A 26,792-nucleotide genomic window follows, 5' to 3' on the forward strand; every position below is an offset into this window, starting at 1 on the left:
GCAGAGAGACTTTTGCGAAGCGGTAAATAGAGTTACGGCCAGAGAAAACTTGAAAGGTGCAATAGAACTAGTTGACTCCTTAGGAAGAGCGTGTTTTATACAGGGTTTAAGTAATGACAGAATACAAACAATAGTGAGAAGCAGAGGCGATGAAATCACGTTGGCAGCAGCAGTGGAGTTGGCACTGCAGGAGGAGAGTGCGATATTGTCCATGAGAGAGCGGGGACTAGCCCCGAGGGTAACGTACACTCGAAATAAGGAAGCTGTAAAAAACATGAGAGAAAGTAAAGAGTTAAAATGTTTCAATTGTGGGCTGAGAGGTCACATAGCGAGCAAGTGTAGGAAAAGCAGGCCAGAGCATAGAATACGAGCCATGACAGGTAAAGAATTTACAAACTTTTGCTATGGGTGTGACAAGCCGGGACACACAGACATGGAATGCAGGGTGCGGTTAAGGAAAGTTCACCCGATAGATGTAAGGGAATTCAGAGGGAATCATAGAGAAACCGATGGAGGGTTACGAGAGTGGAGATGTCCACAGTGTAATTTACCAGGGAACTGCGGAGTTCCGTGCACAAGAGTAAAAGATGTTGCGTGCTTTAAGTGTAAGCAGCAGGGCCACTACGCGAAAGACTGCCACGAAGGGCCCTGGCACGCCTGGAGAAAAGGCAGGGTGCCAGTATCGAGCAAAACGGGAAAGGTAGTACAGGGAAACTAAGAGGCGGCAAGGCCGCGCAGTCGGGCCTTGTTGCAATAGGTAAACCCACAGTGAGGGTAATCGACTGTGCAACAGAAAACGACGTGGTAATGTTGTACTGCGTAGAACTAAGGAAGCACTTAAAGTTGCTAATAGACACAGGAGCACAATTGTGTTTGCTAAAGAGGACGAGTATTCCGGTAAAGAGTATGCTTGGAATCAATGAAACAGAAAAGCTTCGGTTAAAAGGTGTAACAAGTGAAGCCGTTAGCACAATAGGCACGGTACAAATAAACTTAAGTATAGACGGATCTGAAAAGGTGAAACAGAAATTTCACATGTATGGTAGAGGTTTAGACATTCCGTACGACGGATTGATAGGGAGAAATTTCTTAACACAGCATAGAGTCAAGCTGGACTATGCGGGTAAAGTAATAAGACTAAAAGGGCGAGATATACCCTTAGTAGTAGAGGAAGAACCGAAGGGACAAGAGATAGAAGCAGATTCAGAAATAGGCGGGGAGATAGGGCACCGGGAAGAAAGAATAATGTTGTTGGAAGTGGACAGAAAGGTACCACGGGGAATCGAAAGAGAAATGGTCATACCGAGGCAGGAGATTGCACAAGGGGTGCATGTACCAGAGTCCTTAGTAAGAGTGCGAAATGGGAAATGCATAGTAAGTGCATTAAACGTGTCAGAGGACAGAGTTCGACTAGGAAATGTCAGATTAGTAACGGAAGAGTTAGAAAGAATAGCGAAAGTACGCGAAGTAAAATATAGCACTGAAGCAGTAGGTAAGATGGAAAGTCGTGCTAGTGTGTTGCGAAGGCAACTCAGAATGGATCATTTGAATGTCGAAGAAAAGAGCGCTCTAGCAGAGGTCTGCACGGAGTACGGAGATGTATTTCATCTACCAGGGGACAAACTGTCCTATACTTCTGCAGTGAAACATAGAATACCGATTGCGCTGGAACACGCGGGGAAGGTAGTGAACGCTAGACCGTACAGGATCCCTGAAGCGCAAAAGAAAGTGCTAAAAGAGCAGATAGAACAAATGCTGAAGGACGACATAATTGTCGAAAGCAAGACCGCATGGAACGCACCGTTACTGTTAGTTCCAAAGAAGTTGGATGCAAGTGGCAAGCAGAAATGGAGAATAGTAGTGGACTACCGACAATTAAATGACATCACGGTAGGCGATGCATTTCCACTGCCGAATATCTCTGATATCCTGGATCAATTAGGGCAAGCCAAGTACTTCTCGACGCTTGACCTCGCAAGCGGGTACCATCAAATATTGACGGACGAGAAGGACAGAGATAAAACGGCATTCAGCTCAAACTATCAGCATTACGAATACAAAAGAATGCCGATGGGACTGAAAGGAGCACCAGGATGTTTCCAGAGACTAATGAACACAGTATTGGCAGGTTTACAAGGTGTTAAATGTTTTGTCTATTTGGACGACATAGTATGTTATGGGAAAAACCTGCAGGAGCATAACGAAAAACTCCGGGAAATATTTGACAGGTTGCGAGAGCACAATTTGAAGTTGCAACCGGACAAGTGTGAATTTCTGAGGAAGGAGGTAATCTTCCTAGGTCATTGTATCACGGACAAGGGAATATCACCGGATATGGCAAAGGTGGAGAAGGTGAAGTTCTTCCCACAGCCGAGAACAACAAAAGAACTAAAAGGGTTTCTAGGATTGATAGGGTACTATCGACGTTTCATTGCAAATTTCAGCAAAATTGCGAAACCTCTCCATGAACTCTTCAAGAAAGGAGTAGAATACCAATGGGGAGAACAACAGAAGAATGTGTTTGAGGAACTGAAAGAGAAATTAGTGAATCCTCCGTTACTTCAGTATCCCGACTTCACGAAACCGTTTATAATCACAACGGATGCGAGTAACGCAGCGTTGGGAGCCGTGTTATCGCAAGGGAAAAAGATTGGCGAAGACTTGCCGATTGCATATGCATCCAGAGCACTGAACAAAGCAGAACTGAACTATAGTACAACGGAAAAAGAGTTGTTGGCTATAGTGTACGCGGTAAAACAGTTTAGACCATACGTGTATGGGCGAAAATTCACAGTGGTGACAGACCATAAGCCACTAACATGGATATTTAGTGTAAAGGATCCGAGTTCGAGGCTCCTAAAGTGGAGACTGAAGCTCGAAGAGTACGACTATGAGGTAGTATATAAGCCAGGAAGGCTAAACAGTAATGCAGACGCGTTAAGCCGGATAAGGCATGAAGGAAAGGAAGAGATAAGTTCAAAGCGAAATGTGGAGGCAGAAAGAACCTCCGTAGCACAAGCAAAGGCGGAACAGAGTTCCGTAAACGTGCGGCAAGCGCAAGTGTCAGGTGAGATAGACCAGGAAACAAATAGTAATGAGGAAATTAGCCCCGAAGAAAAGGAGAGTATATTAAAGGAGATGCACGATAATCCATTGGGAGGGCACCGGGGAATGCATAGGACATTCAAGAGGATAAAAGCGTACAAGCAGTGGCGCGGAATGAAGCGGGACATTGAGAATTATATTAGGAAGTGTCCATCATGTCAAAAGAACAAAAACACACAAATGAAAACAAGGATGCCTTTAGAAATTACAGACACAGCTGAAACAGTATTTGAAAAATGTGCAATAGATATAGTGGGTCCACTAGATGTATCTAGTACAGGAAAAAAGTACATGCTAACGTTCCAAGACGATCTGAGTAAATTCACAGTAGCAGTCCCTATTGACAAGCAAGACGCTGAAACTGTAGCAGAAGCATTTGTAGAATATATAGTATTAAGGTATGGGATTCCATCAGTTTTGTTAACAGATCAAGGATCAAATTTTCTGAGTGATGTGTTTAAAAGTGTATGTAAATTGTTGAAGGTAAAACGTATAAATACTACAGCGTACCACCCTGAGTCAAATGGTGCTCTAGAAAGGAGCCATAGAACAATTGTAGAATATCTCAGACACTTTGTAACAGGAGATCAAAGTTCATGGGACAAATGGGTGCCGTATGCAATTTTTGTGTTCAACACTACACCACACAGTAGCACAGGTTATACACCATTTGAGTTAATGTACGGAAGAAAGGTTAACATACCAGGAGTACTGCAGCAAGAAACACCGCAGGTAAGTTACGATTATGATTCGTATGTAAATAAGCTAAGAGCACGAATGCAGGAAGCCCATAGAGTGGCTAAAGATTCTATTATAAGGAGTAAGATAATCAGTAAAGGACAGTATGATTTGAAACAGAATCCAAAAGAATTTAATGTAGGGGACAAGGTGTTATTACACGACGAATCAGTGAGACGTGGTAGATCTCGGAAACTAGATTCGCAATGGAGAGGTCCATTTGAAGTGTTAAAAGTGGAAGGTCCTAACGTAGTTATAAGAGTTAAGAGAAATAAGGAAACAAAAGTACATGCCAACAGGCTGAAACAGTTCTTTTAAAATTTCAGGTATGGCATTCAAGTGGCAAGTGGTGCAACTCATCATAGTGGTAGCAACATACAGCTTCGTTGCATCAGGATACGAAACGAACGAATTCAAAGTAACCTCAATACCAAGTTCATTAGGACTGTATTACGATCACGTAGGACAAGTAGAGATTTACAGTACCACATGGAGAATAGTCACATATGTTAACTTAGATGTAATAACAGAAAGATTTCAAAAAGCAGAGAGGTACGGTAAGGCAGCGGTACAGAGGTGCCGTGACACATTGAAACAATTAAACGTTGGATTAATAGAATGTAGAGTATTAGATCAGCAAGTTACACATCACGTAGAAAAGATTACAGGGTTACAGCAACTCGTACAGCAACTCACAAAACACGAAACCAGAAGAAAGAGAGGAGTATTCAACTTCGTCGGACAGGTAAGTAAGATACTGTTCGGGACATTGAATGAAGCAGACACAGCATACTATAAGGAAAGAATAGATGGTATGGAAAAGAACTCTGAAGGGTTGCTGAGGTTAACTAAGGAACAAGTGGCAGTGGTAAGGGCCACATTAGCGGGAGTAAACAGAACAGTATATACACTAGAATCAAACGAACACATTCTAAGGACAGGCATGCAGAGACTAGAGAGGTTCATGAAGGAACACGTAAAGGAGACAGATATAGGTTTCAAACGGGTAGCAACTTTTGCCACTGTAACGGAACAAGTCTTGCAATTAGCGGCAGTGTTTGGTCAAATCGAAGAAGAGTACGAGCAAATGATAAACGCCATTGTAAATGCTCAAAAAGGAATACTTCAGCCTCACATCATTAATCCAGTACAAATTGTGAAGTATCTAAGTTTAATCCGAGACGAATTAAAGGACGTGAAGTTTCCTGTTCCTCTCGCGGAGTCATCAGGCTACCTCTTGTTAAGAATAATCGATCTAGATGTTTTCATTTCCGGTAGCATACTAGGGTATGTAATTAATATCCCCTTAATAGACAATAATAATTTCAATTTGTACAGAGTTCTTCCATTACCAAAGGAGATCCCAAATATGAAAGGAAGGTACATATACATACAGCCAGAGAAAGAATTTCTACTGATAGATGAATCCAAAAGGCAGTACGCGAAACTTTCTGCGGATGATTTAAAATGTAAAGAATTGAGTAAGAACAAAACACTGTGCAGACAGTCATTTGCATTGCTATCGACATTCGACCATGAGGAATGCGAAGCCAAGTTATTACAACCGGTAAGAGAAATTCCGGAAGATTGTGTGCGAAAAATAGTCGCACTGAATCAGAGCCTTTGGACCCATCTAAACAGTAACGAATGGCTATATGTAGCTCCTAAGGAAGAAGGACTGACAGTATTATGTGGAAAAGAACCCCCGAAGGATTTATTAATGAAAGGGGTAGGAAAGATAAGTTTTTATAGCAAATGTAAAGGGTATGGAACGAGAGTGTTCATACAAACAGATAGAGTAATTCATAGTAACGTAACAAAGAAGGATATAATACCTCAAATTAATTTAGAATTTGACTGTTGTGTAGTAAACGAAGAAAAGAAGAATGTATCAATGTTAACGCTAGATTTACCACTAGAGCAAGTAGTAACACAATCAGACGACTTGAAAGTCGCTGGGAAAAGGTTGGACGATGTCCAGCGGATGGCCGAAAGGCAGGAGGAGGAACTAAAATACTCCAGATACTTTACCCATTACTCAGTAACTACATACATAGCTATAGCAATAGTCATTGTTATTGTAATAACATGTTGTTGTAAAAATTGTAAATGCTGTAAGGAATGCTTCAAAAGTTTATGGAAGTACTTTGACGATAGTAACTGTTGTGGAAAAGTATGTATAAGAAACACAATAGTAAATCAATATCCAGAGACTAGCTTAAGCAGAAGGCAAGCTAATAAAGACACTGAAGAGGTAGTAATATACGAAAGATGTGCGAAAAACCACGAAGATTCAGTTCCGTTCAGAAACAGGCATTAAGTCAAATCAAAAGGTAAAATATATTAGAGGTGTCTTATGGAAAAGGTGTAATCAATTTTAGTGTTTTGTCCATTTTGGAAACTGTATGTATTTGTTGAATGAAAATGGTATTTTGTATCAATGTTTAAAAATGTACCTTGATTGTAATTGTATCAATGACGGAAAAAAAAAAAAAAATGTGTACCTTGATAAATGTATGTTTGATAAATAATTGTTGTAGCAATGAATTGAAAAAAAAAAAAGAGAGAGAAGAAAAGTGCACCTTGATAAATGTATGTTTGATAAATAATTGTTGTAGCAATGAAATGAAAAAAAAAAAGAGACAAGAAAAGTGTATCTTGATAAATGTATGTATAAAATGATTGTGTCTCACAAAGAACTTAATGGAATTAAGTGTATACGAAAGATAAAGAAACATATGAAGTGTTGATGTAACAAAGAAAATGTAATCAAATAAAATGAGAGAATCACAATTGACGGTACTCTGAGGAGTAACGCCAATTTCCCTGGCGGGGGAGGTGTTGTAACCGCAGGAACAAGCCAAGTCAAATTGCAGTACCTTGAGAATAGTACGTAGGAAGAAGTTAAAGTTGTAGCGCTGGGCGCCAGGCGTGGCCGAGGGGTCAGCCGAGGCGGCACTCGAGCTGCAGGGCAGCTGGGTGTGTTGATAAGAAAGTAAACAGCCGGTAGATACAAACGAAGGTCTGTGCAGGGACTCATGATAAGCATTCAATTAAGAATATCAACAGTAAGCATTCCTGGCTAGAGAGAGAGGTCTGGGAGTGGAGAGAGAAAGAAAGAGGGCCCTTGGTGGGGACCGCACTACGTCATGAGGAGCCAATGAAGGGCTCAGGACGCAGTGCGTGACCATATAGGGAGAGGCGCCTCTGCCCCTCCACTCAGCCTTTGAAGAACAATAGCAACAACAATGTTTTAACGAGACCAAATAAGGGCAAGTTGCCTTTGACGCTACGTCATGCCAAGCGCTGGCGGGGTCGGAGGGGAAACGTTAACAAAACCCGAGAGCACGCCGCTCTGGGCAGCTAAGTCTTGTCGTGTCGGGTCTTGTCTGGTGAGGGCGAAGAGTTAGATAGCAGCAGCCGACTTGGGCTGGGGAACGGGCTGTAGACAGGCAGCCGGAGATAGTCGCTGAAGAGCGTCAGGGCATAGCCGCAGGACTCTAACGTAGGGTGTTAAGAAACGTTGCAGAACTTCTAGTAGGCAGTCGGAACGGTGGAGTCAGTCACCGTCTCTGTATTAGACTTGGCCTTCCTGTGAGTGCAACCACCGTCAGATAGGGCGATTTGTATTCACTTAGAATAAACTGCAATTTATTAAAGTTATCACGACTTTAATTTCTATCACCTTCCTAGCCTTGTGAAAACCAGGGATTTTTACATCTTAGCCAGATCAAAAGTCTCCCTCTCATTACGGTCAACCGGCTAAAATCCCATCCACGAACCGTGTCGCCCAATCCCTCGCAATACCCACGCTTGTGACGCGACAAGTGTTCTACTCTGTACAGTACTGATTACAAACTAAAAGTAAGTTTGAGTAATAGCCATTTTCACTTTCATAAGCCAGTATTTTCCTTGTGTCTCTAAAGTAAAGGAATCACAGAGCAGCTGTTCAATTTTTGGTTGCCTGCTCTCAATTTTGAAAGAGTATAACAAACAATTCTTATACAGAACTATATTTTGTGAGAGTATAATATTTATTCACATTATATCAAGTTCATTTTGTGAGAGAGTAATACTTATTCATACAGTATCTCATCAACACTTCTGCATGTGTGACAGTGTAGTTAGATTATTGATATGAGAGTAGGAATTACATACAGCGAAAGTCTGAAATTTGTGTGCTGTTCTGAACCCACCACATTGTGTTAATTTGCTATCTCTGTGTGGCACATAGCACAACTAGGAGATCACTAACCATTACTAACATCAGTAAAACTTCTTTCTTTGTATAAAAAGTGGAGCTTCTATAGACATCATATAATATACTACAATGTCCCAGACAGCTTCTCCTGTATGACCTAATGTAAGACTATTTGTAAATGGATAACTATCAGCTATGTATCAAATACATCTGTTTCTCATCAAACACTTATTTTTAATATGTGGATTCTATAAAACAGAGATTAGTTAGTAACATATAATTCCTGGTCATGCACATGGGCTCATCCTCTTGGCTATTGAGTGCCACAACTGGTTCATGGTATTTGGTAGAAGTGGGCTTTGTCCAGCCTGAATACTAATTTGCTTAAGAAGTTTGAGGTCAAACTCTCTTATGCTGCCTACAGGATTAGGAACTTTTTGCCTGAAGGCAGATGTTTTCAAGCATTTGTAGAAAATAAACTTGTGAAGAACTACTTTAACAAAGCTTCTACATAATGATTTGCAGAGGGAATGCTATTAGGCAGAACAAGAAATGGTCAGTGAAAACACTTGGATTAAGTCCTTGGGACTGACTATCTGGAACATTAAACATTTTTGTGGAGCTGCGAGGGCACCGTGAAATGAAGAAGTCAGCTAGCACCATTCATATGTGTTTGAGGCAAAATGTTGCCCTCTAGGATGTAGGATTTATTTTAAAGTTTGTAGCATTTTGGAAATCAGGAGTTTGTAATCCTTCTTGATCAACAACCTTTTTAAATACAGAGAGCCTACAAGAATTTGAAAATGCATTCCTGTGGAGTTCTGCTCAGGCACTTTCCCAGTTTGTAGGAGAGTGTTACAGTCTGATGATGTTTTCAAGCATTTGTAGAAAATAAACTTGTGAAGAACTACTTGGTAGAATTGAGCCTTCTACAGAGTGCCAAAGCCATTAGTTGGCTGCAAGCTTGTGTTTAAAGAATGTAATGGACTTGGAGAGGTACCATTGAGGCCAATAAGTTTCATTTGTTTCTATGTAAATTTGAACTGTTTTGTTTTGGTGTGATTTTTAACCTACTGACTTTGACTAGTATCCTGTTTTCCATTTTTTGGAGATTATCTGCAGAAGCTGCAAGGCTCCATAAGGATTCTATGTATGAACTGTTAATAGGGTACATTTTGCCACCAGTGATCAAATCTTAGAAGTAGTTATATAGCTACAGGTCTTCAATCATTGGCTTTGGAGTGGTGATAAGTTTAATTCAGTCTCACAGAACAAAAATAGTCTAGACTGATTACCTTAGTATTTATTCCCTGTCCACATTCAATTCCTCCATGTGAGACTGAGATTGTTCCATCGTGATGATAAACTGACACTATTGCATTAAAATTACCAAAATACTGAAATCCATATCTCATAGGGACAACTGAAATCCCTCTTTTTCTCCAGCGGTTATTCTGCAATTGAAACACAAATGCAGTACACTGTGCCATTAATTAAAGCATATGTTTCTCATTATAGTTGTAAACATGTACCAAATTTGCATTTCATTAAAAATATATACTACTGGCCATTAAAATTGCTATACTAATAAGAAATGCAGATGATAAACTGGTATTCATTGGACAAATATATTATACTAGACCTGACATGTGATTACATTTTCACACAATTTGGGTGCATAGATCCTGAGAAATCAGTACCCAGAACAACCACCTCTGGCTGTAATAACGGCCTTGATACGCATGGGCATTGAGTCGAACAGAGCTTGGATGGCGTGTACAGGTACAGCTGCCCATGCAGCTTCCACACGATACCACAGTTCATCTAGAGTAGTGACTGGCGTATTGTGACAAGCCAGTTGCTCGGCCACCATTGACCAGATGTTTTCAATTGGTCAGAGATGTGGAGAATATGCTGGCCAGGGCATGAGCCGAACATTTTCTGTATCCAGAAAGGCCCGTACAGGGCCTGCAACATGCGGTCTTGCAATATCCTGCTGAAATTTATGGTTTTGCAGGGAGCAAATGAAGGGTAGAGTGACGGGTCATAACACATCTGAAATGTAATGTCCACTGTTCAAAGTGCTATCAGTGCAAACAAGAGGTGACTGAGACGTGTAACCAATGGCACCCATACCATCACGCCGGGTGATACGCCAGTATGGCGATGACGAATACATGCTTTCAATGTGCTTTCACCACGATATCACCAAACACAGATGCGACCATCATGATGTTGTAAACAGAACCTGGACTCATCCGAAAAAATGACGTTTTGCCATTCGTGCACCCAGGTTCATTGTTGAGTACACCATCGCAGGTGCTCCTGTGTGTGATGCAGCATCAAGAGTAAACGCAGCCATGGTCTCTGAGCTGATAGTCCATGCTGCTGCAAACATCATCGAACTGTTCGTGCATATGGTTGTTGTCTTGCAAACGTCCCCATCTGTTGACTCAGGGATCAAGACATGGCTGCACGATCCGTTACAGCCATGTGGATAAGATGCCTGTCATCTCAACTGCTAGTGATACAAGGCCACTGGGATCCAGCACGGCATTCCGTATTACCTTCCTGAGCCCACCAATTCCATATTCTGCTTATAGTCATTGGATCTCGACCAATGCGAGCAGCAATGTCGCGATATGACAAACTGCAATCGCAATTGGCTACAATCTACCCTTTATCAAACTCGGAAATGTGATGGTACACATTTCTCCTCCTTACACAAGGCATCACAACAATGTTTCACCAGGCAATGCCAGTCAACTGCTGTTTGTGTATGAGAAATCGGTTGGAAACTTTCCTCATGTGAGCACGTTGTAGGTGTTGCCACCGGTGCCAACCTTGTGTGAATGCTCTGAAAAGCTAATCATTTGCATATCACAGCATCTTCTTCCTGTCGGTTAAATTTTGCATCTGTGGCACATAATCTTCGTGGTGTGGCAATTTTAATGGCCAGTAGTGTAGATTAAATATCTAATTGGAAATATACTGTTAATAATACGTGATCACACAAACAAAATAGTACAAAATCTTTATTTCTTCAACACAGTGCCTTTATTCTTATAATGTCAAGAAGGAGGCTGAAACAAGATGCAACAAAAAGAAAGAACACAGTAAACTTTTGCAAAAAATAAACAGGCAAAATACCATCAGTTAAGGTGGAAGCAATGAGAAAGTGTTAAAAGCAGAGAAAAACAACATTCACACTTTGTGTCAGTTTTTTGTCATAGACATCAGCTGTATATGAGATCAATAGCAATATTTGTTAGATTTTTAAAACAATATATTGTGTGCATGTGGGTGCTTATTGAAATATTACAGTGAATGTACACTGGAATCAGCATAGATTAGCATTGTATCATACCCAATTACAGAGTATACTCTGTAAAAAAGCAGCATGTGTCTTTGTGATTACTTAGCTTTTCAGGTGGTTTGGCAAAACGTTGTTGTTGTTGTTGTGGTCTTCAGTCTTGAGACTGGTTTGATGCAGCTCTCCATGCTACTCTATCCTGTGCAAGCTTTTTCATCTCCCAGTACCTACTGCAACCTACATCCTTCTGAATCTGCTTAGTGTATTCATCTCTTGGTCTCCCTCTACGATTTTTACCCTCCACGCTGCCCTCCAATACTAAATTGGTGATCCCTCAGAACATGTCCTACCAACCGATCCCTTCTTCTGGTCAAGTTGTGCCACAAACTTCTCTTCTCCCCAATCCTATTCAATACATCCTCATTAGTTATGTGATCTACCCATCTAATCTTCAGCATTCTTCTGTAGCACCACATTTCGAAAGCTTCTATTCTCTTCTTGTCCAAACTATTTATCGTCCATGTTTCACTTCCATACATGGCTACACTCCATACGAATACTTTCAGAAATGACTTCCTGACACTTAAATTAATACTGGATGTTAACAAATTTCTCTTCTTCAGAAACGCTTTCCTTGCCATAGCCAGTCTACATTTTATATCCTCTCTACTTCGACCATCATCAGTTATTTTGCTCCCCAAATAGCAAAACTCCTTTACTACTTTAAGTGTCTCATTTCCTAATCTAATTCCCTCAGCATCACCCGACTTAATTAGACTACATTCCATTATCCTTGTTTTGCTTTTGTTGATGTTCATCTTATATCCTCCTTTCAAGACACTGTCCATTCCATTCAACTGCTCTTCCAAGTCCTTTGCTGTCTCTGACAGAATTACAATGTCATCGGCGAACCTCAAAGTTTTTATTTCTTCTCCATGAATTTTAATACCTACTCCTAATTTTTCTTTTGTTTCCTTTACTGCTTGCTCAATATACAGATTGAACAACATCGGGGAGAGGCTACAACCCTGTCTTACTCCCTTCCCAACCACTGCTTCCCTTTCATGTCCCTCGACTCTTATAACTGCCATCTGGTTTCTGTACAAATTGTAAATAGCCTTTCGCTCCCTGTATTTTACCCCTGCCACCTTTAGAATTTGAAAGAGAGTATTCCAGTCAACATTGTCAAAAGCTTTCTCTAAGTCTACAAATGCTAGAAACATAGGTTGCCTTTCCTTAATCTTTCTTCTAAGATAAGTCGTAAGGTCAGTATTGCCTCACGTGTTCCAGTGTTTCTACGGAATCCAAACTGATCTTCCCCGAGGTTGGCTTCTACTAGTTTTTCCATTCGTCTGTAAAGAATTCGTGTTAGTATTTTGCAGCTGTGACACAACAACAACAACGTTTTGCCAAACCACCTGAAAAGCTAAGTAATCACAAAGACACATGCTGCTTTTTTACAGAGTATACTCTGTAATTGGGTATGATACAATGCTAATCTATGCTCATTCCAATGTACATTCACTGTAATATTTCAATAAGCACCCACATGCACACAATATATTGTTGTAAAAAGGCAAAACGTTATATCTACAATTATTTCATAACTTTTCAGATGGAGGCACACCTTCCAGAATGCATTAATGTTTTACAGTCCATATACCCTCACCATACAGTAAATTGTTTTCCTACTTTTTACTTGCTACCCAACTTTTACCAGTTTGTATTCTGGACTTTTGCTTTTTGATCTCCTTCCACTTTATATTCACATATTGTTTAAGTACTGTTCTTCTTTCATTGTTTCCCACTTAACCTTTTAGAACTGTGATCCCTTCTTATAGTAAATCCTTTTATTAGTTCATTAAGCAGAGACAGAAAAGCCACAAAAATGGCCATTTAGTGTGACTAACTGAATACTGTACAGTCATCTGAGACTGTTGTAAAATATTGTGATAGTGACCATGAGTGTGTGATCCACATGACAAAGGATGGGAGAAATTCTAGCTTTTTTTGAGTCATCAGACTTCTGACTGGTTTGATGTGACCTGCTATGAATTTCTCTCCTGTGCCAACCACTTCGTCTCAGAGTAGCACTTACAACTCAAATCCTCAATTATCTGCTGGATGTATTCCAATCTCTGTCTTTCTCTACAGTTTTTGCCCTTTATAGCTCCCTCTGGTACCATGGAAGTCAGTCCCTGATGTTTTAACAGATGTCCTATCATCCTATCAATTCTCCTTGACAGTGTTTTCCACATGTTCCTTTCCTCACCAATTCTCTGCAGACTCTCCTCTTTCGTTACCTTATCAGTACACCTAATTTTCTACATTCGTCTGTAGCACCACCTCTCATGTGCTTTGATTCTCTCCTGTTCCAGTTTTTCCACAGTCCATGTTTCCCTACCATATAATGTTGTATTCCAAACATATATTCTCAGAAATTTCTTCCTCAAATTAAGGCCTATGTTTGATACTAGTACACTTCTCTTGGCCATGAATTCCCTTTTTGTCCATGCTAGTCTACTTTTGATGCCCTCTGTACTCCATCTGTGATGGTTATTTTGTGCCTAGGCAGCAGGATTACTTAACTTCATCTACTTCATGACCCTCAATCCTGATGTTAAGTTTCTCACTGTTTTCATTTCTTCTACTTCTCATTACTTCCATCTTTCTTTGATTTACTCTCAAATCCATATTATGTACTCATTAGACTGTCCATTCCATTCAGCAGATCATGTATTTCTTCTTCATTTTCATTTAAGATAGCAATGTCATTAACAAACAATATCATTGATACCCTTTCACCTTGAATTTTAGTTCCCCTGCTGAGTCTTTCTTTTATTTCCCTCATTGCTTCTTTGATGTACAGATTGAAGAGTAGGTGACAAAGACTACATCCCTGTCTTACATCCTTTTTAATCCAAGCATTTCGTTCTTGGTCATCCAGTCTTATTATTCCCTCTTGGTTATTGTGCATATTGTTCATTACCCATCTCTCCCTATAGCTACCCCTATGTTTCTCAGTATTTTGAAAATCTTGCACCATTTTACATTGTAAAATGCTTTTTCTAGGTTGACAAATACTATGAGCATGTCTTAATTTTTCTTTAGTCTTGCTTCCATTATCAATCGCAACATCAGAATTTCATCACTGGTGCCTTTACACTTCCTAAAGCCAAACTGATCGTCATCTCATAATTCTCACACTTCTCAGCTCTTGGCAACTTCAGAAATGTGTGGATGATATTTTTCATAAAGTCAGACAGTATATTGTCAGACTCATACCTTCTACACACCAACGTGAATAGTCATTTTGTTGCCACTTCCCCCAATGATCTTAGAAATTATGATGGAATGTTGTCGATCCCTTTTGCCTTATTTGATCTTAAGTCCTCCAAAGTTCTCTTAAATTCTGATTCTAATAGTGGATCCCCTATCTCTTCTAAATTGACACCTGTTTCTTCTTCTATCGCATCAGACAAATCTTCTCCCTTGTAGAGTCCTTTAATGTACTCTTTTCACCTTTCTCCTCTGCATTTAACAAAGGAATGCCAGTTCACTCTTAATGCTACCACCCTTGCTTTCAGTTGGACAAAAGGTTAATTTAACTTTTGTATATGCTGAGTCAGCCTTTCCGACTGTCATTTCTTTTTCAATTTCTTCATATTTTTCATGCAGCCATTTCATCTTAGCTTTCTTGCGTTTCCTATTTATTTCATTCCTCAGCAACGTGTATTTCCGTATTTCTGAATTTCCCTGAACATCTTTGTATTTCCTTCTTTCATGATCAGCTGAAATATTTCTTGTGTTACCCATGGTTTCTTTGCAGTTACCTTCTTTGTACCTGTGTGTTTCTTTCCACCTTCTGTGAATGCCCTTTTTAGAGATGTCCATTCTTCTTCAACTGTACTTCGTACTGCACTATTCTTTATTGCTGTATTTACAGCTTTAGAGAACTTCAAGTATATCTCATCATTCCTTAGTACTTCCATATCCCACTTCTTTGCATGTTGATTCTTCCTGACTAATTTCTTAAGCTTTAGCCCACTCTTCATCACTACTACATTGTGATCTGAGTCTACATCAGCTTCTGGGTATGCCTTACAATCCAGAAGCTGATTTTAGAATCTCTGTCTGACCATGATGTAATCTAACTGAAATCGTCCCATATCACCCGGCCTTTTCCAAATATGCCTCCCCCTCTTGTGATTCTTGAACAGAGTATTTGCAACTACTAGCTGAAATTTATAACAGTACTCAATTAGGCTTTTTGCTCTCTGATTCCTTGTCCCAAGCCCATATTTCCCTGTAATCTTTTCTTCTACTCCTTCCTCTACAACTGCTTTCCAGGCCCCCAGCACTATTAGATTTTCATCTCCCTTTGTGTATTGTGCTACCCTTTCAATATCCTCATATACTTTCTCTCTCTCTTCATCTTCAGCTTCTTGCGACATTGCCATGTTGCCGGTGTTCATTTGCTGTCGATTCCAATAAGAATAATTCTATCACTGAACTGCTCACAGTAACACACTCTCTGCCCTACCTTCCTATTCATAATGAATCCTACTTATGTTATACCATTTTCTGCTGCTGTTGATATTACCCTATACTCGTCCGACCAGAAATCCTTGTCTTCTTTCGATTTCACTTCACTGACCTCTACTAGATCTAGATTGAGCCTATGCATTTCCCTTTTCATATTTTCTATCTTTGCTACAACATTCAAGCTTCTGACGTTCTGCATCCCTACTCATAGAACACTATCCTTAATTATTCAATCTTTTTCTCATGGTCACCTCTCTCCATATCAATCCCCTCCCACCTCCTCTCTCTTTCCATCTCCTCCTCTATACATCTCCTCCCCCCCTCCCCTCCAGGCACACCCTTCTACATGTATAACACCTGCAAAAGATGTCAATAAAGCATCCTGATACAACTCCCACAACACACAATATGCAAAGCCTAAGAAATCTGTTTTTCCCCATGAACTGTAGGCTTCTATGTGAAGCAGGCTGATAAAGCAGGCCAATTCTATTCCGACACAATATGCGTGTTGCACTGTGCAGCCAACATGCCAGGGGCTGGAAGACTGTTTCTTGTCCCTGAGCCGGCCGCGGGTGTCTCGCGGTTCTAGGTGCGCAGTCTGGAACCGCACGACTGCTACGGTCGCAGGTTCGAATCCTGCCTCGGGCATGGATGTGTGTGATGTCCTTAGGTTAGTTAGGTTTAAGTACTTCTAAGTTCTAGGGGACTGATGACCTCAGATGTTAAGTCCCGTAGTGCTCAGAGCCATTTGAACCATCTTGTCCCTGATGTGAAGGCTGCCCTGCAGAGCAAGTAGACAAGGCAGGTTGACAGAATTCCTACACAACACACCTGTTGTGCAGGGCAGCCTGCATAGCAGGAGCTTAAAAAACATCCATGTCTGTATCTCAGTGAGTATTAGAACTAGAGCCCTATAAGCCCCCCTGTGTTAGCCATCTTGAGGCAAGGAGACTGTGTGTCAGATTTGGCCCACTTCAGTCCAGGGCCTGCAAGGAGTTCTTACATATACATACATATGCTCAGCTTTAATAATATATACTAGTCTTTTCCCTGCATGCTCACACACATGTTTGACCCATATACTACACTTTTCTCCTCCCCCACTCTTGGTCCATCTCCACCTCCCCCACTCTGCCTATCTCCTCCTCTTGTCTATGTTCTCTCTACCCAGTTTCTCTGCCAATATCCTCCTTGCCCTGTGTTTCGCTCCTCCTCAGTCCTCTCTCTGACCCATCTCCTCCTTTCTCCCCTGGCTGCAAATCTCCTCCTGCCCCATCTCTCTCTGTCAATTTCCACCTCCTCCTTCTCTCACTCTGCATCTTGTCATTTCCCACTCCCTGTCCATCTACTCCTCTCACCTCTCACTTTCTGTCCAGCTCCTGCTTCCACGCCTCCCTCTTGTCCATCTCCATGTCTAGCCCTCCTCTCCCTATCCTCCTTCTCCTGTTCCCATCTCCTCCCTATTCACCATATTAATCCCTTCTTTCATCTTTCTATCGATCTTTTCCTTCACCTCTACCTGCCAATCTTCCCCTTCTACTCCTCTCTGTGCCCCTCTCCTGTGTCCTTCTTAATAGTCTATCCCTCCTTCTACCCTCTCTTTCCCAGCCACTGCCCCTCCCCCCCACCCATCACATCTATCCATTTCTACCCCCCTCTCTGTCCATCCCCTCTTCTATCTATTTCAAGCTTCACACATATAGCCTCTGCAAAACTGGCCAATAAAGCAGGCCTATACTACAGTGACAACATGCCTGTTGTGCCAGGCAGCCAACACATCAGGGACCCCTAATGTGTAGGCAGCTCTGCACAGCAGGTCGATAAGAGCAGCCAATACTATGGCCACACACTAAGCCTTTCATGCAGAGCAGCCTAAATGGCAGGGGTTGAAAAAACATATCTCTGCTCTTTCACAACTTCTATTGAGGCTTATAAACCCTAAAGTGCTGATACTCGTGAGTTTGCTGTTTGTGTGTCATATTTGGCTGAAATTGATCCTTGATCCTAAGGTTTGGGAAGACATGACGTAGACACACACATATATATGCCTTTTCTGCATGGATTTGCCCACCTACATCGTGTGCACATCTCTTGGTCCATCTCCTCATGCCGCCTTCTCTGCCTATCACTCTCCTCATCCCCCTATCTGACCCTCTCCTCTTACCACCTCTCAGACCAAACCCTCCTCGCTCTCCTCTCTCTGTCCATTTTCTCCACCACTTCTCTCCCTGTTCATCACCTCCTCCCCTTCTACTTCCCCTCTCTCAACCTGTCCACCTGCTTAGCTCAGTGGTTATGTGCTTGCCTACCATTCAGCAGCCCTGAGTTCGATTCCTGGCTGTGTTAGAGATTTTCTCTGCTTATGGACTGGGTATTGTGTTGTCCTCATCATCATTCATCAACACTGACATGGAAGTCACCCAGTGTGGCATCACTTGAAATAAAACTTGGAGCCCAGCAGTCGAATTTCCCTGGATGGGACCTCCTGGTCAACAATGCCACATGATCATTCCACTTCTTTTTTTTTTTTTTTTTTTTTTTTTTTTTTTTTTTTTTTTTTTTTTTTTTTTTTTTTTTTTTTTTTTGCCCAACCAATCTACTCCTGGTCCTCTCTCTCCCTATCCAGCTCCTAACTCCAACCCTCCTCTCTTCATCTACTACGCTACCCATCTCAATCTTCCCCCAGGCTTGCTCATTCACGTGTGAAATCCCTGCAAAAGAGGTCATTAAAGCAAGCCTCTCACACAGCATGGCTTGTATCCCAAGGGTGTGGAAGGCCTTTTTTCCATCATGTGTAGGTTGCCATGCAAAGCAGGTTGATAACTTTCCCACACAACACATCTGTTGTGCAGTGGAGCCTGTATGGCAGGGGCTTAGAAAAAAAACTTGTTTGTCTTTAACTCCATAAATATTAGAGATAGAGCATTATAACCCCCCCAGGTTGTCCCTCACCTTCATCAATGTGTTCCTTCATAATCATGCCCACCAAGCTCAAACCATGCTTGATAGCCTCTACTCCTTTCACAGAATCCTCTTACTCTATGACCACAATTTCCTGAATTATATTACTTGTAGTGTTTCAGGATATCTGTAAACATCGCAACACACCATTGGAAAGCTGTTAACAAGACATGCTTGTGAATAAATTGAATAAGGATGAATGTAGTGGGAAAGGAAAGCTGTGTGTTTTCCTTTCTTGTATGCAGTGAATGTGGAGCACTGGTGGAGCCGGCAAGAAGAGGACCAGTAAAAACGGTATTACAACCACTGGTTGTCTGGAAGTCATTTGTGCCATGGTGCAGCAAGTGCCTAAATCCGAGAGCTATGGAGTAAATGACACACCAACGAAGGTGTAATGAACAATTGAAGAGTGGTAGTTGTTTTTCTGGTTTTTCTCTCAGGTCCTACAGTATGCATGTATGGATGTTTGTATGTACTCAGGAGAGTGGTGTTACTGTAGAAATTGTTAGTTGTCTTGTGGAAAGTAATAATAAAAATGTTGGGCAAAATATACCTCTGTTTGAGAGAAGTGAGGTTATTTATTTAGTAGCACAATAGAGAGAACTTGCAGAAGAATTCGAGGGATCTTCACTGCAGCTGGATCGACAGCGGGGGTGGCATGGGAGGACCCAGACCAAAAATAGGATAAAGGTAATACTACTTTCATCTGGTGGTGCATTGGGGTTGGCAAAATATTGCTGTGTTACAGTATATCAGCCATGGACGCAACTTCCCATTAGTGCTGGACTAAGACCCACCACAAATCTTACCAAATAAACAGCAGCAGGAAAGAAGGAAAGATACATGCCATACTGCAATAATGACTCTTGCCCTTCAACAGTTGAGATAACATTTCCCACATCTTCTGAAGAAGCTGTCCCAGCTGCTCATGTCCTATGCCCACATTGGATTACCTATAACCAGGGAAGGGCCTAACACTGTGATCGTAATTCCCGTCAACCCCTCGTATGTCGCTGACCATGACTTGCTGACTTACTGTCCCTTCTATATACCCAAAAATTTCCTCTATGCTCCATGAATCAGACTGCTCCTAAACGCCCATCCCATAACTTTGTTGTAAACCTTTCTGCCAAAACTATGACTCCTGAAAAAGTGTCAGTACTTTCTAACCTTCATCCCAAAACCTAATTTCACAGGACCTTTTCCCTTCACATATTCTACACAGTCAAAAAGTTCTTTCACCAGACACCCCACTGACAACAGCCAACCTAAAAGCCATAAATAAACTTGCATAGAACAGTTGCAGCTTTCCTCCAATCCAGACCCTCCTTGCCTTCCACCCGTTCATCTCCCAATAATCTTTCAGGAATTCCTCACTTCTAACGTGACTTCATCTACTTTACCTAAATCCCTTCCTGGTGAATCCAGCAAAAGTTCTATGGAACATTCCACTATCTGTAACCTGAGGAACAATCTACGCCTGATCACCCTTGCTGCAGACAAAGGCTCCACCACAGTGGTCATGAAAAGTAGCGAAGATGTGGCTGATATTCTGCGTCAAGTTTCTGACACCTCTGCATACAAACCTTATGACACCTAACACCTGAATCTATCTCCCTTCTCACACCAGCACCCCCACACTCCTCCTTTTACCTACTACCCATACTCCATAAATCCATTTCCACAGGTCTCCCTACTGGCTGTCCCATTGTGGCTGGATACAATACTCCCACTCTGCCTTTGTTGACTAACACCTTCAAACTGTTGTATGTAATTTCCTTTCTTACATTCAAGAAATTGCTCACTTCGCTCACCGCCTCTCCATAATTCCTGCCCCATGACCAGCGGACTCCTTGTTGGTCACTGTGGATGCAACATTCTTATACACCAACATCACCCAAGCCCATGGTCCCACAGCCATGGAAAGCTACTCTTCCCAACATCCTCTCTTTCATAATCCACCTAGCCAATCATACCCTGACCCACCATTAGTTGACTTTCAAAGACCAACTTTAAAAACAAGTATGTGACACTGCCATGAGTACTCACATGGCACCATCCCACGGCAACTTATTTATGGGCCATCTGGGGAAATTCTTCCTATTGAGTCAATACCTAAAGCCTCTCGTCTAGTTCAGATTTACTGATGATATTTTCATGATCTGGACTCATGGCAAGGACAGTTTTTGCTCTATCCTCCGTGGCCTCAACAACTATTCTCAAATCCACTTCACATGGCCTTCCCTGACTCACTGGGCCACCTTCCTAGATTTCAATCACCACCTCTCACATAGCTCCACAAAGATGTCTGTACATATAAAGTGCTCCAACCACCACTTTGACAGCTGTCACTCATTCCAAGTCCAGTACTCTCTTCCGTAAGCCTAGTCCTCCATGGATGCCACATCTATAATGGAAAGCAGGATTTGTAGAAATCTACCAATAACCTTACCAGAGCATTTACTGACAAACAATATCCTATCCAGCTCATCTGTAAACAGGTCTCCCATGCTATGTGCTCCTCCAACACCAGTAAACCTGTTAACCAGCCACTGAACAGCACTCCTCTGATAACCTAGTATCACCCTGGCTTTGCAAAACTCAACCCCATCCTCCACCAGGGCTTTGACTACCTTACATTGTGCCCTGATATGAGTGATGTCCTACCTAAAAACCTACCCACAGCCCCCAAAGTAATGTACTGCTGCCCACCCAACCTACAGAATATCTTTGTTCATCTCTATTCCAATCCTACTCCCATTCCAGCACCCAATAGACATTTTCTTGTAGCTGGTCCAGGTGTAAGACCTCTGCAACCACCCAGGATCTACTACTGCAGTCCAGTTTCAGGAACTCCCTACAAAATAAAAGGCAGGGCACATGTGAAAGTAGCTATGTTATATTTTAGCTATTCTGAAATTACTGTATAACATTTTATCTGGGTATAACGAGTAATGAACTGCCTACTCACATGAATGGCGACTGCAAAACTGAACTTGCTGCACACCACAATGCAAATGACCTCAACATCTGTTTAACTATGAAGGCCATTTCGATACTCCATATCAGCTTAAGTTTCTCTGAACTACGCAGGTAGGAACTGTCTCTTGCAGTCCCCCTTGGTTAAACTTCCACTGACCTGTTCACACTGCCTCATCTTGTATTCTTCCTCTCTCCTCTGTTAATACCACACTTTTTTGATCCAGATCATACACTACTTCATCCCATCACCCTCCCTCCCCTCGCTCTCCCTACCCCACCCTTCCCTCTCTCTCTGTTCCCCCCCCCCCCCTCGTCCCCCCTCTCCTCTGCCCCCGTTTCAATCCCTCTGTCTTCCCCCTCTTCTGCTTTTCCCATTTTCCCACTCAGTTCCTCTTCCCAATCCTCTTACACCAAATTTTGTTGTATCCTCTACACTTTTTTCATCTTGTTGTGTAGCTGCAAAGTCATTTGTCTAAATACCTGCCTCTTTCCTGCTACCTCCTCCTTGCAAACTTCCCTACCCCTCCCCATCTCCATCAGTGCACACAACTGCTTTTCAATAACTGTGTATCAAAAAGTAGTCTTGCCATGGCCATGAGAGTGGGTGTTTTTTGGGTGTCTGTGTAGTCGTGTGTGTGAATATGTGTACTATAGCTGGAAAAAGAGCTAGTGTTCAAAAACCAGTGTAATGCTGTTTCTGTTATGTGTTGCTGTGCTCCACACATCGATCCACAACAGGTGAGTGGTTGCATTTCCCTTAGTTTACATACTGCTCCATACAGGAATTCCTTAAGTTCTCTTTTTTAAAATTTCACTGCAATCTTTTTTAGCCATTGTACCAAATGTTTTATGTTCTACATGCTTATTGCTGTTTATTGTGATTTTTCTTTAATTTGTAGAAGAAATTTAGCTAGTATAAGATACATTAATTTTATATAAGAGTTGCTCCTCTGTATTAATGTATTGCTTGACTGTTTCACACTATTAGAGGTTCTTTTTTATGGTCAGATTTACAGAGAGCAATAAGTAAACCATCAGATTAACCACTAACCAAATTTAATGATGAAACATTATTAAATTCCTATAAGATATATCAATTAATAATTGTTGATGTACCTTGTTAAAGTCTTGAATAGCCAATACCCTATTAGAATAATCTGATTTAGTCTTCCAATATGGGACCATGTCAGCAATTTTTGTATCATCTTTGGGCAGGTTCTTCAACCTCACCTCAATAGCATCTTTTCCAAGTTCTTTTGCAATGTGGTCCATAATGTTTTCAATGAATGCAGTACCTTCAGCAGAACCTACAAAATAGAAAATTATAGAAATTTTCCTTTTTTACATTTAGGAATGCAATCATATTACAATGGTAACTGTTCATCTATAATTGAATAAGTAAATTACTTAAAAGCTCTTATGGAAAACTGGAAAAAATATAAAACTTCATTCACAAGCGGAGAAATGTTTTATAGTTTGCTCATAATCTATTCTGACCACCCCTTAAATCTTCAAGGTGTAAACTACATTATATATTTTGAACCTGAGTGTTTCGTGTTGATAGTTAACACATACAAATATAATGTTTTGGCCCTTAAATAGGATATTAGATGTCACAATCATTTAAAAGCTGATTACAGCTCAGATATCAACATGTAGCTTTTTAAAAGTAGGTACAAGGCTATTCAAAAAGAAAGAACAGATCTAAAACATTTGTGTTGTTGTGGTCTTCAGTCCTGAGACTGGTTTGATGCAGCTCTCCATGCTACTCTATCCTGTGCAAGCTTCTTCATCTCCCAGTACCTACTGCAACCTACATCCTTCTGAATCTGCTTAGTGCATTCATCTCTTGGTCTCCCTCTACGATTTTTACCCTCCACGCTGTCCTCCAATACTAAATTGGTGATCCCTCCATGCCTCAGAACATGTCCTACCAACCGATCCCTTCTTCTGGCCAAGTTGTGCCACAAACTCCTCTTCTCCCCAATTCTATTCAATACATCCTCATTAGTTATGTGATCTACCCATCTAATCTTCAGCATTCTTCTGTAGCACCACATTTCGAAAGCTTCTATTCTCTTCTCATCCAAACTATTTATCATCCATGTTTCACTTCCATATGTGGCTACACTCCATACAAATACTTTCAGAAATGACTTCCTGACAATTAAATCTATACTCGATATTAACAAATTTCTCTTCTTAAGAAACGCTTCCCTTGCCATTGCCAGTCTACATTTTATATCCTCTCTATTTCGACCATTATCAGTTATTTTGCTCCCCAAACAGCAAAACTCCTTTACTACTTTAAGTGTCTCATTTCCTAATCTAATTCCCTCAGCATCACCCGACTTAATTTGACTACATTCCATTATCCTCATTTTGCTTTTGTTGATGTTCATCTTATATCCTCCTTTCAAGACACTGTCCATTCCATTCAACTGCTCTTCGAAGTCCTTTGCTGTCTCTGACAGAATTACAATGTCATCGGTGAACCTCAAAGTTTTTATTTCTTCTCCATGGATTTTAATACCTACTCCGAATTTTTTTCTTTTGTTTCCTTTACTGCTTGCTCAATATACAGATTGAATAACATTGGGAAGAGGCTACAACCCTGTCTTACTCCCTTCCCAACCACTGCTTCCCTTTCATGTCCCTCGACTCTTTATAACTGCCATCTGGTTTCAGTACAAATTGTAAATAGCCTTTCGCTCCCTGTATTTTACCCCCGCCACCTTTAGAATTTGAAAGAGAGTATTCCAGTCAACATTGTCAAAAGCTTTCTCTAAGTCTACAAATGCTAGAAACATAGGTTGCCTTTCCTTAATCTTTCTTCTAAGATAAGTCGTAAGGTCAGTATTGCCTCAAGTGCTCCAGTGTTTCTATGGAATCCAAACTGATCTTCCCCGAGGTCGGCTTCTACTAGTTTTTCCATTCGTCTGTAAAGAAGCTGTGGCTTATTAAACTGATTGTTCGGTAATTTTCACATCTGTCAACACCTGCTTTCTTTGGGATTGGAATTATTAAATTCTTCTTGAAGTCTGAGGTTATTTCGCCTGTTTCATACATCTTGCTCACCAGATGGTAGAGTTTTGACAGGACAGGCTCTCCCAGGGCCGTCAGTAATTCCAATGGAATGTTGTCTACTCCGGGGGCCTTGTTCCGACTCAGGTCTTTCAGTGCTCTGTCAAACTCTTAACGCAGTATCATACCTCCCATTTCATCTTCATCTACATCCTCTTCCATTTCCATAATATTGTCCTCAAGTACATCGCCCTTGTATAGACCCTCTATATACTCCTTCCACCTTTCTGCTTTCCCTTATTTGCTTAGAACTGGGTTTCCATCTGAGCTCTTGATGTTCATACAAGTGGTTCTCTTATCTCCAAAGGTCTCTTTAATTTTCCTGTAGGCAGTATCTATCTTACCCCTAGTGAGACAAGCCTCTACATCCTTAGATTTGTCCTCTAGCCATCCCTGCTTAGCCATTTTGCACTTCCTGTCGATCTCATTTTTGAGACGATTGTATTCCTTTTTGCCTGCTTCATTTATTGCATTTTTATACTTTCTCCTTTCATCAATTAAATTCAGTATTTCTTCTGTTACCCAAGGATTTCTACTAGCCCTCGTCTTTTTACCTACTTGATCCTCTGCTGCCTTCACTACCTCATCCCTCAAAGCTACCCATTCTTCTTCTACTGTATTTCTTTCCCCCATTCCTGTCAATTGTTCCCTTATGCTCTCCCTGAAACTCTGTACGACCTCTGGTTTAGTCAGCTTATCCAGGTCCCATCTCCTTAAATTCCCACTTTTTTGCACTTTCTTCAGTTTTAATCTACAGTTCATAACCAATAGATTGTGGTCAGAGTCCACATCTGCCCCTGGAAATGTCTTACAATTTAAAACCTGGTTCCTAAATCTCTGTCTTACCATTATATAATCTATCTGATACCTTTTAGTATCTCCAGGGTTCTTCCATGTATACAACCTTCTTTCATGATTCTTAAACCAAGTGTTAGCTATGATTATGTTGTGCTCTGTGCAAAATTCTACCAGGCGGCTTCCTCTTTCATTTCTTAGCCCCAATCCATATTCACCTACTACGTTTCCTTCGCTCCCTTTTCCTACACTCAAATTCCAGTCACACATGACTATTAAATTTTCATCTCCCTTCACTATCTGGATAATTTCCTTTATTTCATCATACATTTCTTCAATTTCTTCGTCATCTGCAGAGCTAGTTGGCATATAAACTAGTACTACTGTAGTAGGTGTGGGCTTCATATCTATCTTGGCCATAACAATGCGTTCGCTGTGCTGTTTGTAGTAGCTACCCGCATTCCTATTTTCCTATTCATTATTAAACCTACTCCTGCATTAGCCCTATTTGATTTTGTGTTTATAACCCTGTAGTCACTTGACCAGAAGTCTTGTTCCTCCTGCCGCCGAACTTCACTAATTCCCACTATATCTAACTTTAACCTATCCATTTCCCTTTTTAAATTTTCTAACCTACCTGCCCGATTAAGGGATCTAACATTCCATGCTCCGATCTGTAGAATGCCAGTTTTCTTTCTCCTGATAACGACATCCTCTTGAGTAGTCCCCACCCGGAGACCTGAATGGGGGACTATTTTACCTCCAGAATATTTTACCCAAGAGGACGCTATTATCATTTAATCATACAGTAAAGCTGCATGCCCGCAGGAAAAATTACGGCTGTAGTTTCCCCTTGCTTTCAGCCGTTCGCAGTACCAGTGCAGCAAGGCCGTTTTGGTTACTGTTACAAGGCCACATCAGTCAATAATCCAGACTGTTGCCCCTGCAACTACTGAAAAGGCTGCTGCCCCTCTTCAGGAACCACATGTTTGTCTGGCCTCACAACAGATACCCCCCCGTTGTGGTTGTACCTACGGTACAGCTATCTGTATCGCTGAGGCACTCAAG

The 26,792-nt window shown here is 41.2% G+C and overlaps 1 protein-coding gene across 2 annotated transcripts in view; it reads right to left on the reverse strand.

Annotated features, from left to right (window-relative positions):
• The window catches only part of LOC126419914 (uncharacterized), a 257,958-nt gene that overhangs the window by 26,086 nt on the left and 205,080 nt on the right, over positions 1 to 26,792 (reverse strand). For both annotated transcript variants that reach the window (XM_050087192.1, XM_050087193.1), the window contains exons 19-20: positions 22,962 to 23,152; positions 9,340 to 9,498 (exon numbers count right to left, since the gene is read on the reverse strand). In XM_050087192.1, the coding sequence (XP_049943149.1) occupies positions 9,340 to 9,498; positions 22,962 to 23,152 (350 nt within the window). The remainder of the gene's footprint in view (positions 1 to 9,339; positions 9,499 to 22,961; positions 23,153 to 26,792) is intronic.

Source organism: Schistocerca serialis, chromosome 9 (assembly GCF_023864345.2).
Source record: "Schistocerca serialis cubense isolate TAMUIC-IGC-003099 chromosome 9, iqSchSeri2.2, whole genome shotgun sequence".
Lineage (NCBI taxonomy): Eukaryota > Metazoa > Arthropoda > Insecta > Orthoptera > Acrididae > Schistocerca > Schistocerca serialis.